The sequence below is a fragment of the Raphanus sativus genome, chromosome 5, assembly GCF_000801105.2.
Source record: "Raphanus sativus cultivar WK10039 chromosome 5, ASM80110v3, whole genome shotgun sequence".
NCBI lineage: Eukaryota > Viridiplantae > Streptophyta > Magnoliopsida > Brassicales > Brassicaceae > Raphanus > Raphanus sativus.
In genome coordinates this window covers 3966069-3982799 of record NC_079515.1, presented here as the reverse complement: position 1 = coordinate 3982799, position 16731 = coordinate 3966069, and the positions used below count along the sequence as shown (strand labels likewise).

At 32.3% G+C, this 16731-nt stretch overlaps 3 protein-coding genes across 3 annotated transcripts; all 3 read left to right on the top strand.

Moving 5' to 3' along the window:
- The first annotated feature begins 5904 nt into the window (after positions 1-5904).
- On the top strand, positions 5905-8334 carry LOC108859157 (elongator complex protein 4). The gene is made up of 9 exons (XM_018633017.2): positions 5905-6053; positions 6223-6375; positions 6465-6691; positions 6793-6856; positions 6960-7107; positions 7340-7418; positions 7562-7721; positions 7815-7906; positions 8024-8334. Exons 2-9 carry the CDS (start codon positions 6243-6245, stop codon positions 8192-8194), a joined length of 1074 nt encoding a protein of 357 aa, XP_018488519.2. The 5' UTR covers positions 5905-6053; positions 6223-6242; the 3' UTR covers positions 8195-8334.
- Positions 8335-9044: 710 nt separating this feature from the next.
- Positions 9045-11418, top strand: LOC108838186 (GDSL esterase/lipase CPRD49). The gene is made up of 6 exons (XM_057010222.1): positions 9045-9325; positions 9725-9802; positions 10331-10471; positions 10596-10672; positions 10759-10908; positions 11019-11418. Exons 1-6 carry the CDS (start codon positions 9215-9217, stop codon positions 11230-11232), a joined length of 771 nt encoding a protein of 256 aa, XP_056866202.1. The 5' UTR covers positions 9045-9214; the 3' UTR covers positions 11233-11418.
- Positions 11419-11943: 525 nt separating this feature from the next.
- Positions 11944-14033, top strand: LOC108859159 (PHD finger protein ALFIN-LIKE 2). The gene is made up of 5 exons (XM_018633018.2): positions 11944-12225; positions 12329-12361; positions 12440-12662; positions 13409-13532; positions 13618-14033. The coding sequence occupies exons 1-5, from the start codon at positions 12132-12134 to the stop codon at positions 13891-13893; spliced, it is 750 nt and encodes a 249-aa protein (XP_018488520.1). The 5' UTR covers positions 11944-12131; the 3' UTR covers positions 13894-14033.
- Positions 14034-16731: the final 2698 nt, after the last annotated feature.

Here is a 16731-nt window from a genome sequence, read left to right as displayed (position 1 = left end):
TTAACCCCTTCTAAAATAATGATTTTTCGGTAAATGCTCTATATACTGAAGTTTATACTCTTTAATTTAGTTTAAATTTTTCAAACCACATTCTGCATTTGAATTAATGTATTCTAAACTATATTTATGGTATATATGAATCATTCTAATGTTATAATATTTAGTTTGGTAAAAATTCATATACTGCCTATATTAGTGGAATTACCTTTATAAAATATTTATTTTCTAGAGAAACGGAGACAACAAAGGTTCTAAACCTCTTTGACCATCATCTTATGTCATTTCTTGATGAAACTATACACTAAAACCATATTTTCATATGTTTGAAAATTTTCCAAAATCCGTGGGTTAACCCCTTCTAAAATAATGATTTTTTGGTAAAATGCTCTATATACTGAAATTTATACTATTTAATTTAGTTTAAAATTTTCAAATCACATTATACAGTTGAATTAATGTATTCTAAACTATCTTTAATGGTATATAGGATTCATTACAATTTTTTAATACTTAGTTTGGTAAAATATCATATGCATAGATTAGTGGAATTATAATTACAAAATCTTTATTATCTAGAGAAACAGAGACAACGGAGGTTCTAAACTCTTTAACCATCATCTTGTGTTAGTGCTCGATGAAACTATACACTAAAACCAGATTTTCATATTTTTGAAAATTTTTCAAAATCCGTGGGATAACCCCTTCTAAATAATGATTTTTCGGTAAATGTTCTATATACTTCATTTATACTCTTTAATTTAGTTTAAAAATTTCAAACCACATTCTACATTTGAATTAACGTATTCTAAACTATATTTCATGATATATATGGTAAATTTCTATTTACTGCCTAGATTATTGGAATTATCTTTATAAAATATTTATTTTCTAAAGAAACGGAGACAACAAAGTTTCTAAACCTCTTTGACCATCATCTTATGTCAGTTCTCGATGAAAGTATACACTAAACCCCTTCTAAAATAATGATTTTTCAGTAAATACTCTATATACTGAAGTTTACACTCTTTATTCTTGACATTAGTTTAAAAATTTCAAACCACATTTAAATTTGAATTAATGTATTCTAAACTATCTTTCATGGTATAGATGAATCATTCTAAAATTTTAATATTTATTTTACTAAAATTTCATATATTACGTAGATTAGAAGAATTAACATTATAAAATCTTCATTATCTATAGAAACGGTGAAACCAGATGTTTTAAACTCTTTGTCCATCATCTTATGTTAGTGCTCAATGAAACTATATACTAAAACCAGATTTTCAAAATTTTAAAATTTTTCCAAAATCCGTGGGTTAACCCCTTCTAAAATAATGATTTTTCGGTAAATACTCTATATACCAAAGTTTATACTATTCACGTTAGTTTAAAAATTACAAAACACATTCTACATTTGAATTAATGTATTCTAAACTACCTTTCATGGTATATAGGAATCATTCTAATTTTTTAATATTTAGTTTCCTAAAATTTCAAATAATGACTAGATTAGTGGAATTACAATTATAAAATCTTTATTATATAGAGAAATGGAGACAACAAAGGTTCTAAACTCTTTGACCATCATCTTATGTTAGTGCTCGATGAAACTATACACTAAAGTTTTAATATTTAGTTTGGTAAACTTTCATATACTGCATAGATTGGTGGAATTACCTTTATAAAATATTTATTTTCTAGAGAAACGGAGACAACAAAGGTTCTAAACCTCTTTGACAATCATCTTATGTCAGTTCTCGATGAAAATATACACTAAAACCAGATTTTCATATTTTTGAATTTTTTTTCCAAAATCCGTGGGTTAACCCCTTCTAAAATAATGATTTTTCGGTAAATACTCTATATACTGAAGTTTACACTCTTCACTTTAGTTTAAAAATTTCAAACCACATTCTACATTTGAATTAATGTATTCTAAACTATCTTTCATGGTATATATGAATCATTCTAATGTTTTAGTATTTAGTTTGGTAAAATTTTATATACTGCATAGATTAGTGGAATTACCTTTATAAAATATTTATTTTCTAGAGAAACGGAGACAACAAAGGTTCTAAACCTCTTTGAAAATTATCTTATGTCAGTTCTCGATGAAACTAAACACTAAAACCAGATTTGCATATTTTTGAAAATTTTCCAAAATCCGTGGGTTAACCCCTTCTAAAATAATGATTTTTCGGTAAATACTCTAGATACTGAAGTTTACACTCTTCATTTTAGTTTAATAATTTCAAACCACATTATTATTTGAATTAATGTATTATAAACTATCTTTCGTGGTATATATGAATCATTCTAGTTTTTTAATATTTATTTTATTAAAATTTCATATACAACCTAGATTAAAGGAATTAACATTATAAAATCATCATTATCAAGAGAAACGAAGACAACAGAGGTTCTAAACTCTTTGACCATCATCTTATGTTAGTTCTCTATGAAACTATACACTAAAATCAGATTTTCAAATTTTTGATTTTTTTCTAAAATCCGTGGGTTAATAACTCTTTCTAAAATTATGATTTTCGGTAAATACTCTATATACCGAAGTTTATACTCTTAAATTTAGTTTAAAAATTTCAAACCACATTCTACATTTGAATTAATGTATTCTAAACTATATTTCATGGTATATAGGAATCATTCTAATTTTCTAATATTTAGTTTACTAAAATTTCAAATACTGACTAGATTAGTGGAATTACCATTATAAAATCTTCATTATATAGAGAAACGGAGACAACAGAGGTTCTAAACTGTTTGACCATCATCTTATATTAGTGCTCGATGAAAGTATACACTTAAAATACCGTCTATCACACATAAGAATTCTCAGAAATATCCCCTTTCTATTATTTGAGGAGACCATTTTTGAAATAAACCTTTAGTTGATGTGTTATTAACCACTATGCCATTACTTATGTGTCTTCACCATATTTCACCTCAGCCTTTTTTTATAAAAGCCCTCTCTTGCCTAGACTATTTACATTTTATGCCATGTCATTGCAATGTACGTATATTATATTTTTACATATATTATTCACCTAAAGAAGAGCAAGTTCACGGACATATATAATCAGTCTGTGACGGTTACCTAAAATACACATATTGCAATAACTAAAAGCATCTCCTTCCGTATTTTATTTTTGATAGTACTATATGTTGATATCATGATGTTGGCCATGCTTTCTAAAGTCCAATATTTTATTTTTCATGTTGTTTCGTAAATTTTCGATTTTTATTTTTGAATATATTTTGTATAGAAAATGGTAATAATACAGGAACCAGCTGTAATGAATGTTTGTAATATAGTACATATGTATAAAAGGTTTTATATGGACGTCAAATTATTAGTGACCGGACCAAGATATTGATCATTACAGTATAAAAATAAAACAACAAAGTGACTATTAATAAATTTGTATATGTATTTGTATATGTTAAAAACTGAACATTATTTTGCAGCAGCTAGAAAGATATAATCTATGCGAACCTATACACTTTTTGCGTGTAATGAAAAAGTGTATATATTTAATAATTAAACTGATCAATGTTTTGTAAATAAAAAATGTTTGAATTAAGGTAGTCCATACTATGAAACCATCGCTTGCATGTCGCCGAAAATTATTCAATACTCGGTAAGAAAATTATTCTTTACTTCTGTTAAGTCAACTGTGTCTTTTATTTTCCTATCAATCTCTTTGAGACTATCATGTTAAAAGAGTCATCTCTTTGCAATCCATATACTTAATGACCCGATATCTTTGTAATTGAAAGATCTTCATAAATGTTAATTTATTTTCGGAAAAAGTCTGATTTAACGCGATTGCAATATTACTTTAATAGTACACCTACGTTTCCATTAGGTTTGTGGTTATATTTCTTATGGAAAGTCAAAGTATTTCTTTCCAATTTATGATGAAAATATTTGTTGTTTAGTAAAAGATTGATCGTATAAATATATGATTAGTAACCATCGATTTAAAATCAGACTGTCAAATCCCATAAACTGCGTTCTTTCCAAATTATACATATTTTGAATGATCAATTACTCATTTTATTGGCTTAATTATAGGTGTTATTTGATTAGCATGATATTAATTCGCCCCTCCCTTAAATCCTATATCCTCGATTGATATATATATATATATATTTCTCACACTTCTTACACAGCCATCACAAACTAAACATATTTAAAAGCAACATCAAAAATGAATGCTATGAACTTTATTTCGGATTTAAACCAAAGAAATCTATGTGAAAACAAGGGTGAAAATAATTAAGATTCTGAAAGCAATATTCAACGGCTGATGGAAAGATCCTAGAAATGGTTTTCGTGGATGCAAAGATAAGTCCGCCGTTCCATCATGTAGTTACATACAATTTTTTTTCGTGTTGAATATTTTTTTCTGACCGAGTATTTTTTCAAGGAAATAAAATCCATGCGTCAATTAAAAAGGAACTGGTTCACCAGTTTGAACCATTCTTCGGCCAAGGATGTTCCGAGATTTTTTTTAAACTTTTCCTTGACACCTTCCTGCAGTTCTTACCGGACAACCAACCACCCTTATAAGATTAGTTTCTTTCCTACCACCGGATTCAAAACTGTGAAGACCTCCCGAACCAACTCTCTAGGCTCCAACATGTGACCTATCTTTCGATTCTAGATGGAACCCTCGATCCTGATTTTTTGGTTGGTAAGTGATCATTTTCTATATCTCAAGTTCCAAGAGAGTAAAATACTAATATTACTTTTTGTTAATATTATTATGTCATATGTTATTGGAGCTGGTTTCTGTGAATGCAGAAAGTTACCAAATTATATGACATTTATAACATCTACTCCAACTTATTTTTGTTTTTTTTTCCTAAAAATAAAGAATTATATATTTACCTCAAAATTTAGAGGTAAAAATAGCATTCCTTTATAATAGAGACATATTTTTTTATTTATAAAATAGCCCTTTAAATTTTTTGTAATTGTAACAAAATATATGTCTATGGAAAACCTAATTTCTTTTTATTTATAACAAAACAGTTTTTTGTTTACATAATAGCAATTACTTCATAATTTAGAAGAAAATTTTATTTAATAAATGGTATTTAAAGTTTTATATCTACCTAAGATTAAAATCAAAATTTAATTATTAAAGTTACATAGATTTTTCATACTGATAACATATTTACGTTCAACCTAAATATTAATTTTTTGTAACACAGCCTAAATATTAGTTATTTGAAATACTTCAACAACTTTGATAAAATGTTCATTTCTCATTTTGGGATGCATAATTAATCATTTATAGTCAAATTGATGGTTAGATGATATCTATTTTATTTTGTTTTGTATTCTGTCTTTCTGGAGTAAAATATATAGTTTAAAAAATACTAAATTTTTATGAAAATAAAAATTACAATGAATGGATCAATTAACAACATTAATAAGTAAAAATCATTAATTTTAAAATAGATAAAAAATATTATAAGAATATTCATTTTTAGAAAGAAAATAGAGAAATACATAGAATATCTTAGAGACTAACAAAATAAGGATTATTGTTCTTTTTGTTAAGATTTTTATATTATTATATTATTATATTATATGTATTAAATAAATAATATAATGTAAATATTTACATATTATAAATTATCATATCTCAATATAATGTAAATAACTATTCGTAAAATATCTTGAACCGCGCAGGGCGCGGGTATCACCTAGTTAATTGTTATTACTCTTCTCCACTTTAACATTCATGGCAAAATATTTGGTACTGCCATTTTAGAGATGACAGACCAGTTTAGTCTTGTTTTAGATGGGCTAGATTTACGGGCCACGGCCCATATTGATATCTCATGGACTAGTTTTGCTTTTTCTTTACAAAATTAATAGAGGCTCTAAAACCTCCGTCTTAAGCCGCCGCAGAGTTGCTCGGAAAGAAGTGCCCTGACTCACCGAAGACGACGCCAAAGAGCTTCTGAAACTAGGCGAAAGCATTCTGACTTCCTTCATAAACCTGCAGAAAAAGGTAGCAACATCACTTGATTGTTCACCTTTTCTTTTATTCTTTGGCTAAGCTGCTGCAGGATAGGTGTTCGACGGAATGTCTCAAAAAGCATTCAAAAGTAGTATTGAACTTTGTCGTGAAATCATTAGAGGGGATTTTTAGTAACAGCGTTTGTGTTTGGTCCTTGTAGTCTGTTACTTTCGTTCTGCTATGGCTGCACCCAACGTTCGTACCAGCAGCTTCTCTCGCAACAGATCAGTTGTCTCGTCACCACAAACACCTGGTCTCAAATGCGGTCCTAATGGCACTACTTTCGTATCCACCGGGATTCGTGATCTCGACAGTGAGTTTTTCTCCTTACATTTGAGGATGAGAGTAGAGAGCTCTGGTCTTGGTGCTAAAAAGGATTGTTGTTATTTGTTTGTTTCCAAGGGATATTAGGTGGTGGGTATCCTTTGGGAAGCTTAGTGATGGTGATGGAAGATCCTGAAGCACCGCATCATATGGATCTGCTGAGAACTTTCATGTCTCAGGGTCTTGTTAACAGTCAACCACTTCTTTATGCTAGTCCTTCCAAAGATCCCAGAGGGTTTCTTGGTACTTTGCCAAATCCTGGATCGTCCAAAGAAGACAAACCTACTGCCCCAGACCCTGATCAGGTGCTTCTTTCTTGTTCATACCCTCTGTTCTGTCTTTTTTCTTTTCTGGCAGTGACATGAAGAAGTAGTTACAAGTTGGGCACTGGTTGTCTATATTGTAGGGGGAGAGCTTGAGGATTGCTTGGCAGTATCGGAAGTATATGGAAAACCAGAAGAATGCTATTGGTAGTCTAGTTAGTTCAGCTATATAAAATTGCATACATGTCATTCTCGTATACCTAGAGCTACTAGAAAGCTAACTCTCTTTTTTAATCTAATTATGGATCAGATGATTACTCAAATGACTTTGATATGAGAAAGCCCTTGGAGAGGCAGTTTGTTGCCGGAAGGCCGATAGATTGTGTCAGTCTGCTAGATTCTTCCGATCTTTCTGTTGCTCAGGACCACTGCGCTACTTTTTTATCAAAATTTCCAAGGTTGTGTGCCATCCCTTTTCTAATTTGATAGTCATATTACTTCTCTCTCTAGTTTCAAATCCATAAAATTTGTTAGTATGTCTAAACTCACTTCTTAGGCATCTCTCCGATACTTCCAGATGTGCTACTTTATTAGGAGGGACTTAGATTTTCTAGATGCTCCTATTTTATAGACGATATACATTGTATTGCCAGTTGTTGTTCTTAAGAACCTGTGTGATGATTGCCACAGAAACAGCAGTAACATAGCATCTGTTGGCCGCATCGCAATCCAGTCATTCTGCTCTCCCCTGTGTGAGTATTCTGACAAGGTAAAATTAGGTCGAAGAGCTCTCTATAACTTCTAGCGTATTTTTTTTTATATTCAACAATGTATCTTGTACCAGGGTCATGTTGTTCTAAACATCGTGCTGTTTTTTTTTCTTTCTGATTTATTATTTCTGTCAAAACACAGGAATCAGACATGCTTTCCTTCATAAGATTGCTGAAAAGTATGCTGATGGTTTCAAATGCGGTAGCCATTGTCACTTTCCCGCCTTCCATGCTCTCCCCGTCTTCCTCAACAAGACTGCAGCACATGGCGGATACTTTACTCTCTATCAAAGCGATCCCAGGCGTGTTCCCCCTCACCTTCCATGCTCTCCCCGTCTTCCTTACTAGATTATTGTAGTTGTTTTTGACATGTGCCCCCTCACCTTTTTTTACAGATGGTGACAAGGATCTGGAGAAACTTCTCACTGGCTACAAGGACATAAATGGATTCCTCAACGTACACAAGGTGGCGCGTATCAACACACAGGTATCTTCTCAGTGCAGACATGTTCCAATCAAAAAAAGTCTTATGAAGTCCAAATTTCTACCGAATCAAGTTATCCAAGACATTGGTTTATGTCTGGAAATTGTTTAAATGGAACAGGTGCCTGTAATTCTGGAGGCACAGACCTTCTCGATGAGCTTGAAGAAGAGAAGATTCTTAGCTCTAGAGTGTCTGAATCAAGCCCCTGTAGACGGATCAAGTGGAACATCGTATGGCACATCAGGGAGCTGCTCAGGATCATCATCCAAATCCGGAGCACTCGATTTCTGAGTTGCTGAGTTGTTTTTATTGTAATCTTCTTCTTAGCTCCTTTTAAAAAAAACTTCACTTCAGAAACTGGCCATTATAGTGTTCGGTCATTACAACTCGTCTTTCGACTAACAAAAACTGAAATCTATTTCATCATTTCACTTGTGTATTATCATACTCATTAAACTTTGACGACAAATAATACTTACAGAGTTATAAAATAAAGAAGATAAAGGGTTGGAGCATTCAATGAAGTGTTCGAAAATGTGGTTGATCTATATATTTGGTGCTCCTTTACTTACCAACCAACAAACCATATCATTTGAATTATTGCTCAGTAAATATTTCTCTACTTGTACTCTATTGACTTTTCTTCCCAAATGTTACAAGAGAAATTCATAAACAACGTATTTCAAAATACTAAACCTTTAACATCATTTTGCTTTTCGTAGCTTCAAACATATGAAAGAAAAGGAATAGTATTAATCAATATTTTAGAAAAAAAAATGATTTAAAAAAAATACTTTTTACCTTTTCAATGCGGTTTTTAATAGATAATAATGATAAGTTGTAAATTTTTTTAAAATTAATTGAATTTATTAAATTTTGATTGGTTAAAAATTATAGAAAAAGTTAATCACAAAATACTATTCATTTAACACTAAGATTTACTGTGTCTTATTAATAATTGTGATTAATTTGAAACGGAAAGGAAATAATTTTTTTTTTAATTGAATGTTGTAGTTAACAGACAAAAACAGGCCTATAACTAGATTTTTGTTTTGTTTGTTTTTTATTTCTCTGTATATATATTTTTCTTGTTTTTGTTGTTTTTTGAAAAAAGAGAAAAATAAATATATAATAAGACGTTCGCGCATTTAACTCGGACCTTTATAACAAACAGTGCGCAAGATCGATACAGAGGTAGATCTCTTAGCGGCCGGAATCATTTGCAGTGGATAGAAGAAAACTAGCGAGTTTCAGCTGCTGTGAAGAGAGAGAGAGACACGTGTGGTTTGTGCCATTTGAGCGTGAGAGACAATGGTTGGACCGTCGCGGCCTCAGATCGTTCTGTTTGGATCCTCCATCGTTCAGATGAGTTTCGGCCATGGAGGTTGGGGTGCCATTCTCTCCGAGGTCTATGCTCGTAAGGTATATCGCTCTCTCGTGTGATCACTCTTTGAAAACCTACAGTTTTGGCTATTCATCATACGTGTGATTAGTATTGAATCGCCTCTTTCTTTGCTAATTACTGTTTGTTATTTCTCTTAATCATTTACTTATGTTCTTTGAGATTTGTTTTCGGTTTTCTGAATTTAACTCATTAGTTCTTGGAAGATGATCATTGGGTGTTTTGGTTCTCTTTCTCTGGAATTAGTTTATGTTTATCAATGAAAAGTAAAATCGTTACCATGTGGTGGAAATGATACAACAAAAGAAAATGCACTTAATGTTGTGAGGTTTTTGAGCAGTTTGTGGAGATGTTTATTTATTAATGTGGGCACTTTGTGACTTTTTTTTAATCTAAGGTGAACTAACGTGTAATAATAGGCCGACATCATTCTGCGAGGATATTATGGGTGGAACTCAACTCGTGCTTTGGAAGTTGTGGACCAAGTGTTTCCCAAGGTACTTCTCTCTTGTGAATTGTATAGATTCTTTTGGATCATTAGCTTTCTTTATACACTAGACTGTGATGGATTATAGGATGTTCACTTAAACTTATCTACCTGGAAACATTTCTTAGTTCAAAAGTTTCCATAAAACATTCTCAGAAGGATCATACAAGTGTGTCTATTCTCCGGGATGTCTCTTGTTTGCCCTGTTCGCGTTTTATCTAATATAAATAATAGCTTAAGTAGGAAGAGTAAGTTTGTAAAGAACTATTCTTCCACATAGTTGCCTGAAAATGGCACTCATGGACTCATAGTATATACTCTATCCATTTCAGTTTATTTGTAGTTGTAAAGTAAAATTTCTGATTCAAAATAAGTGTTTTTTAGAATTTTAATCAAAATTAATTAACAATATTTTTAAATTTATTATATTATTGTTTGAAATATAGTTACATGTGTAGATAATGATATTTTATTTGAGAAATAGGTAAACTAAATGTTTTTTTAATATGTGTGTATGTAACTTGAAAAATAAATGCAGGATGCTGAGGTACAACCTTCTCTGGTAGTTGTCTATTTTGGAGGAAACGACTCAATGGCGCCTCACCCTTCTGGTCTAGGACCTCACGTTCCACTTACCGAATACGTTGACAACATGAAGAACATCGCTCTTCATCTTCAGGTTACTTCCTTGCATTCTTAATCTTTTCATCTATGTTTAAATGTCTTTTTTCAAGTGGTTATTTCTTTCCTATGAAGATTTGGACTAAAGCCTTATCTTCCATTCTATGTTGTGTTTTTATCAGAGCCTTTCGGACTCAACACGTATCATATTTCTAAGCTGCCCTCCAGTGGACGAGGGCAAACTTCGTCAGAACCAAAGGTAACTTCCCTTCCCTTTATTTTCCACCATCTATATGTTGCTTGCTCCTGAGTCCTGACTTACATCTTCTTTTTGCTGTCACAAAGCCCATACTTGAGCGAGGTGATCCGCACAAACGAGCTCTGCAAGACTTATTCAGACGCTTGCGTGGAGCTGTGCCAAGAGCTAGGTTTACAAGTAGTTGATCTCTTCTCCACTCTTCAGAAATCAGATGACTGGGAAACCGTTTGCTTCACGTAAGTATATTCAGCATCCATCCCTAACAACCTTTTTTTTTTTGCTCTGAAAACATATTAATTAGAGAATTTTTTTGATTAAACTAAAATTAATGTTTTTTGGTTAACAGAGATGGGATTCATTTGTCAGCGCAAGGAAGCAAACTGGTGGCTGCAGAGATACTGAGAGTGGTGAAAGAAGCGGAATGGACACCGTCGCTTCACTGGAAATCGATGCCAACTGAATTCTCTGAGGACTCACCTTATGATCTTGTTTCAGCTGATGGCAAAAACACCGTCAACTCTTCAGAGTGGACCTACTTCTGGGAACAACAATGGGACTAAACATTTACAACAACAAGACCTTTATAGAATGTGTTGTTTTTGCCTTGGCCATTTTCGATTCTAAAATGTCGTACCGTTGCTTTGTTTTTGTTTTCTGAAACGTTATTATTATTTTTTCTTTCTCCAAGAACTACTGATAGGAATCAAAGACTCGAAGCTTGTGCTTGGATAGTTTCTTCCTTAGTCTTTAATAATCTACATTGGATTGCTTTTCCTTCTCTACATATCTTAAGTTTCACTTCACAAGAAAAAGTCTACAAAGTTGAAATTCCATTACATGGTCAAAAGGTACTTGGTAGACGTCTTTATGTTGACTAACCACCACTCTTATCACTTGTATAACATTTATATTTGAAAATAGTAGAAAACTATTCATATAATTGACATAAAAGTTCTCTCTTTTTTTCTGAAATACATACATTACTTTTTTTTTTGTCGAAAATACATACATTACTTAACTACTAATAATCCAATAGAAATATACAGAAAACAAAAAAAAAAACGATTTTATTCGCAAGTTTTACACAACTCGAGAGTCTAATTTAAAAAAAAAAAAAAAAAAAAAAAAAAAAAAAAAAAAACTCGAGAGTCTAATTCGATTATTTTGGGCCTAAACTTGAAACCGTTGAAAATACGGGCCCAATAAGGGTATCTCAGTTAAAAAGAAGCCTTTTACCTAAAGCGACGGTCTTCTTCTTCAATTACCCAAACCTTTTCGCTGACGCAACCTAACTCCCCAAAAATTAAGAAACTTTTTTCCTCTCTCTCTTCTTCATCTCTTTCGAAACTCTCTATTTTCTCTCTCCTTGTCCGAACGAATCAGAAACAATTGATGTCGACCTCGATCTTCCTCCACTAGCAACTGATCTAATACCGTTTCTCTCTCTGTAAAGAGAGCTATGGCGGCCGTTTCCTCAAACCCTCGCACCGTAGAAGAGATCTTCAAGGATTACAACTCTCGTCGCTCCGCTCTCCTTCGTGCTCTTACTAAAGGTCTCTCATCCCAAACTCTCTTTCTCTCTCGGAAGTTCCTAGATTTCTTCGGATTTTCCTTTAACTTGTTTGAATTTCTTTTTTTTTTTGTTGTTGTTGCCAGATGTTGATGATTTCTACTCTCAATGCGATCCGGGTAAAGTTAGCTCTATCATTCAGCTCAATAAAGGTTTAAACTTTTTTTTTTCTTCTTATTCTCGAATTGTGTGTATAGAAAAGGAGAATCTTTGTTTGTACGGACACCCGAACGAGTCGTGGGAAGTGAATCTGCCGGCGGAGGAAGTTCCACCGGAGCTGCCTGAGCCTGCGCTCGGTATCAATTTCGCTAGGGACGGTATGCAGAGGAAAGACTGGCTCTCTCTCGTTGCTGTTCATAGTGATTGTTGGTTGCTCTCTGTTTCTTTCTACTTTGGTGCTCGCCTTAATCGCAACGACAGGTTTTTCTTCTTCTTCTTCTTACATGAAACCAAACCACCTCTTATTTTCTTCTTGTTATGTTTCTGTAGCCCCCTGTATTGAATCTGTTACAAGTATAGTCTTAAGCAAAACCGAAACTTTTGTTATGATCATTGAGTTTGTACCGAATGAGATTGTCTTTGATGTGTGTGTTTTACAGTTTATTAGGCTATATCTTTTTTCATGTGACTTGACTCATATCTATAGACGTCTTGATTGTTGTTTTACAGTAAAACAACAATCAAGACGTCTATAGACCAAAAAATGGCTCTTTCATTAGTACCAGTGAGAGATCATTTCATTGTTATATATTTCGACTTTAAAATAAAAATTCTTGTTTTGGTTATTGTCTTTTCCACTTCTTCTTCTTCTTCTTCTTTCAGAGGGAAGCTAGTTTTGGCATTTAATGAAAGCTAGACTTTGCTTTTATAGCTCACCAGCCAGTCAGCCACCACTAGTTTATTATACATGGACATGTCTCTTATCAATGATAAGTCATCTTATCTTTTATTGGACTAGTAGAAAGCAAGTTGTAGACTTTATTTTTGAGGATGGATATTCTTAAACCTACATTGTTTGAAACATATGTTGCTATAAAACATCACATAGAAACTCACAATTGGTACATACTAATATGAATAATCTTGATCTTTTTTTTTGTTTTTCTAAGCAAAGTTGTAGCTATCTCTGTTTTATGTTCATAAAACTCATATTTTAAATTTTGCAGGAAGCGGCTGTTCAGTCTGATCAACGATCTCCCAACTCTCTTCGATGTAGTGACTGGTAGGAAACCCATCAAAGACAACAAGCCAAGCACCGATTCCGGAAGTAAATCCAGAAACGGCACTAAGGTACACTAAAAAGGGTTTTGATTTGTAGATTCTTCTTGTGTTCCTATTCTTAAAAAAAATACATAAAAATGGGGTTTGTTGCCAGAGATCAATAGAAGGGCAGCCAAAGAGCACAACACCGAAACTGATGGAAGGGAGCTACGAGGATGAAGATGAAGATGAAGAAGAAGAAGAAGACGAGCATGGAGACACTCTCTGTGGAATCTGTGGAGGCAACTACACACAAGATGAGTTCTGGATTTGCTGTGATGTTTGCGAGCGTTGGTACCACGGAAAATGCGTGAAGATCACTCCCACCAAAGCAGAGAGCATCAAGCAGTATAAATGCCCGCCTTGCTGTGCAAAGAAAGGAAGACAGTGATGATGAAAACACCTCCCACAGACTCTGGTTCTCATGTCTTAATGATATATTATTAGTCAACCTTTTTCTTCTCTTTTTTTTTTGTTTGTTGTTGTTTCTTTAACCTCTTTAGTTTTAAAGCATACAGAACTCTCTCTCTCTCTCTCTCTCTCTCTCTCTCTCTCTCTCTCTCTCTCTCTCTCTCTCTCTCTAGAGATCCAGAAAGGGATTTCAAGAAGTTAAGTGAGAGAGAGAGAGTAGCAACTGTTTGAGTATTATTATTCAAATAAGAAAAACTGATGTGTTCCATCAAATGTAATGTGTCATGTGATTTACTAAGGTCTCTTATCTATGTTGAGATTTTGTTTTTTTTTCATATAATTTTATGAAACTTGTTATCTGAGCTTTATATGAGATGTCAGGCGGAATGATTGCAGAGAGCTTGTGTAGGGACAATGAGATGTAATACCATTAGTTCTGTAATTGACAACAGTTAGAAGAACTGCTAGTGCTACCATTCTCTATACTGAAACAAATATCCGAAAACAAACTTTAATCAAGCCCATAATTACCCAAAGCCCAACTGATACTCTGTGCTCATGGTAAAATGTGCTATGTAAAAAGGTTTCCAATCACACCCAAGCTACATGTTATGTTTCGATCATCTTTTAGAACATTGTTGATCATCTCCAAGTTCAAATCTGAAACTCTAAAATGTAAGCATATATTATAGCATGTCTTTATCTTACAATAAAAATATCTTAATATGTATTCAAATTGTTAATTGGATAACGACATAATTTTCAACCTATATACGTACTAATTCAAATTTACAAAACATTAAAATCACTAATTGAATAAGTAAAAGCTGTGGTTGGATTTCTAAGTCAATCTAAATCATCGATATTTGGTGTCAAAAAATAAATATCATCGATATTTAATAGACCCCCCCCCCCCTACTAGTTTGATTTACAATCTAGCTTGTACTCCCTCTGTTCCTAAATATAGGATTTTCTACACTTTTCACGTTTATTAAGACTATAATAATTATTTGCACTTTATTTAATTATTTATATCATTTACACACTTTCCAATAACTGTCTACCAATAAAATTTAATCAGTACAACTTTTAATAAAAAAAGAACCTCAAAAGTATACAAAACTACCTTAAAAATATAGAAAATCTTATATTGTGGAACAAAGAAAAACTCCAAAAAATCCTATATTTAGGAACGGAGGGAGTATATATTATTAGTAGCCAAAAAGAGATGCATGTATGAGAGCAATAAGCCAGCATGTGACTCTCAATATCTACACGGTACACCAATTTTAATTCGGGTAATAAGCATCCAATCAATTCTTCTAATCTTTTTAACCGTTAATTCATTACAAACCCTCAAGTCTAATACAAAAAACTTAAATCGGATTCAACAAGATTTTACAATATGGTCAACACGAATTGTCTACTATATACATAAATTAATTAAAGCAATTAGATACTTGATATTCATTGCTTTCACATGCTAATTTTGATAGTAATATATTGTTGGGTAGATCAGTTGCTTAGTTATTAGTATTACATTTAATCGGTCAATCGCGTATCATCATAACATCATCATGTAATGTAACCCATAGTTTTCTTATACTCAAAATAATATACTATATTATCTCGGTCAATTCTTTCAGTCAAGTCTTTCAGCCAAGTCTATCAGTCAAGTCTTTCGGATATAAAAATACATGTTGTCATTTTAATAAACAAGTATTGGCCAATTAAATATAACTCGTCAGCAGTAAATATGGATTAGTTAATCGTTGTTGGAAAGAGAGAGAATATACAAGATAACGATAGACAATACTCCATTTGCATGAACGAGAACCTATGATAGTATTTTGGTATGTTGTTAATGTAAACTACATTTTATTGACTTTCTGTATCATAATAATATAATAGAACTGTAAATGTAAACCACAAAATATCCAAATTGCATGAACGAGACCCTATGATAGTATTCTGGTATTTTGTTTTTCATTTTGATCTCCAAATATATATATTTGAATCTTTCAGTATCCAGTTGAGTTGACACTTCATAAGTTCGATATATATCCTCACTAAATAACTTATTCAGGTGATATATTCTTCAGTTTACACATTGGTCAAAAAAGATTAATCTATACACGTAATTAACGTGCGAGCCAAGACCATCCTCCTTAACATGCTCGATTTTGTGAGTGCGCTTTGAAAATGTACTCGAATTAGTTGTTGTTTTTTTGGTTAATGACTATTCAAATGGTTACAATCTGTTTATTTAAACAATCACCCTGCAAAAATCATTTGATGTTTTATATGAAAGCGACGCGAGTCATCATAACTTTTCCGAAAATATTACAATATATATATATATATATATATGTTTTCAAAATTTTGGCATAAAGTTGAAACTGATTGTCATATTAATATTTTGTACGACATGACGAAAACGTGGGACTATACTATAAAACTAGGATTATCCTCGTTTACCAACTGCCATATATACAAACAAATTTTGTAGTCTTTTGTCAACATTCTATTCATACTCGTAGCTGTTTTGGTCTCTGAAATATATGTTTTAATTTGTAAATAAACGGAAATATACAACGGAAAACAGATCTACGAAAAAAATATACTTAGAACTTACGTAATAAATAAGGAAAAAAGGTAAAGCAAAAACGTTAAAAGAAATTAGGGTTACTACTTGAATTTGATAGCCTTGACTACAAAAACGTGGGAGAGAGGCAGAGAGCTTTGACGGTAATCTACGTGTCACCAATACGGACTTGAAGGCCAGCGACTTGATCTTCCGCCAAGAGGGTCGAGCATC

What these genes read in the sequence shown, in the direction of transcription:
- LOC108859157 (XM_018633017.2), top strand. Translation starts at nt 6,243, where the DNA reads ATGGCTGCACCCAACGTTCGTACCAGCAGCTTCTCTCGCAACAGATCA. An exon ending in CGGGATTCGTGATCTCGACA is followed by an intron (nt 6,376 to 6,464) that starts GTGAGTTTTTCT and finishes TTTGTTTCCAAG; the next exon opens with GGATATTAGGTGGTGGGTAT. An exon ending in CTGCCCCAGACCCTGATCAG is followed by an intron (nt 6,692 to 6,792) that starts GTGCTTCTTTCT and finishes TCTATATTGTAG; the next exon opens with GGGGAGAGCTTGAGGATTGC.
- LOC108838186 (XM_057010222.1), top strand. Translation starts at nt 9,215, where the DNA reads ATGGTTGGACCGTCGCGGCCTCAGATCGTTCTGTTTGGATCCTCCATC. An exon ending in CCGAGGTCTATGCTCGTAAG is followed by an intron (nt 9,326 to 9,724) that starts GTATATCGCTCT and finishes GTGTAATAATAG; the next exon opens with GCCGACATCATTCTGCGAGG. An exon ending in AAACTTCGTCAGAACCAAAG is followed by an intron (nt 10,673 to 10,758) that starts GTAACTTCCCTT and finishes GCTGTCACAAAG; the next exon opens with CCCATACTTGAGCGAGGTGA.
- LOC108859159 (XM_018633018.2), top strand. Translation starts at nt 12,132, where the DNA reads ATGGCGGCCGTTTCCTCAAACCCTCGCACCGTAGAAGAGATCTTCAAG. An exon ending in CTACTCTCAATGCGATCCGG is followed by an intron (nt 12,362 to 12,439) that starts GTAAAGTTAGCT and finishes TTGTGTGTATAG; the next exon opens with AAAAGGAGAATCTTTGTTTG. An exon ending in AATCCAGAAACGGCACTAAG is followed by an intron (nt 13,533 to 13,617) that starts GTACACTAAAAA and finishes GTTTGTTGCCAG; the next exon opens with AGATCAATAGAAGGGCAGCC.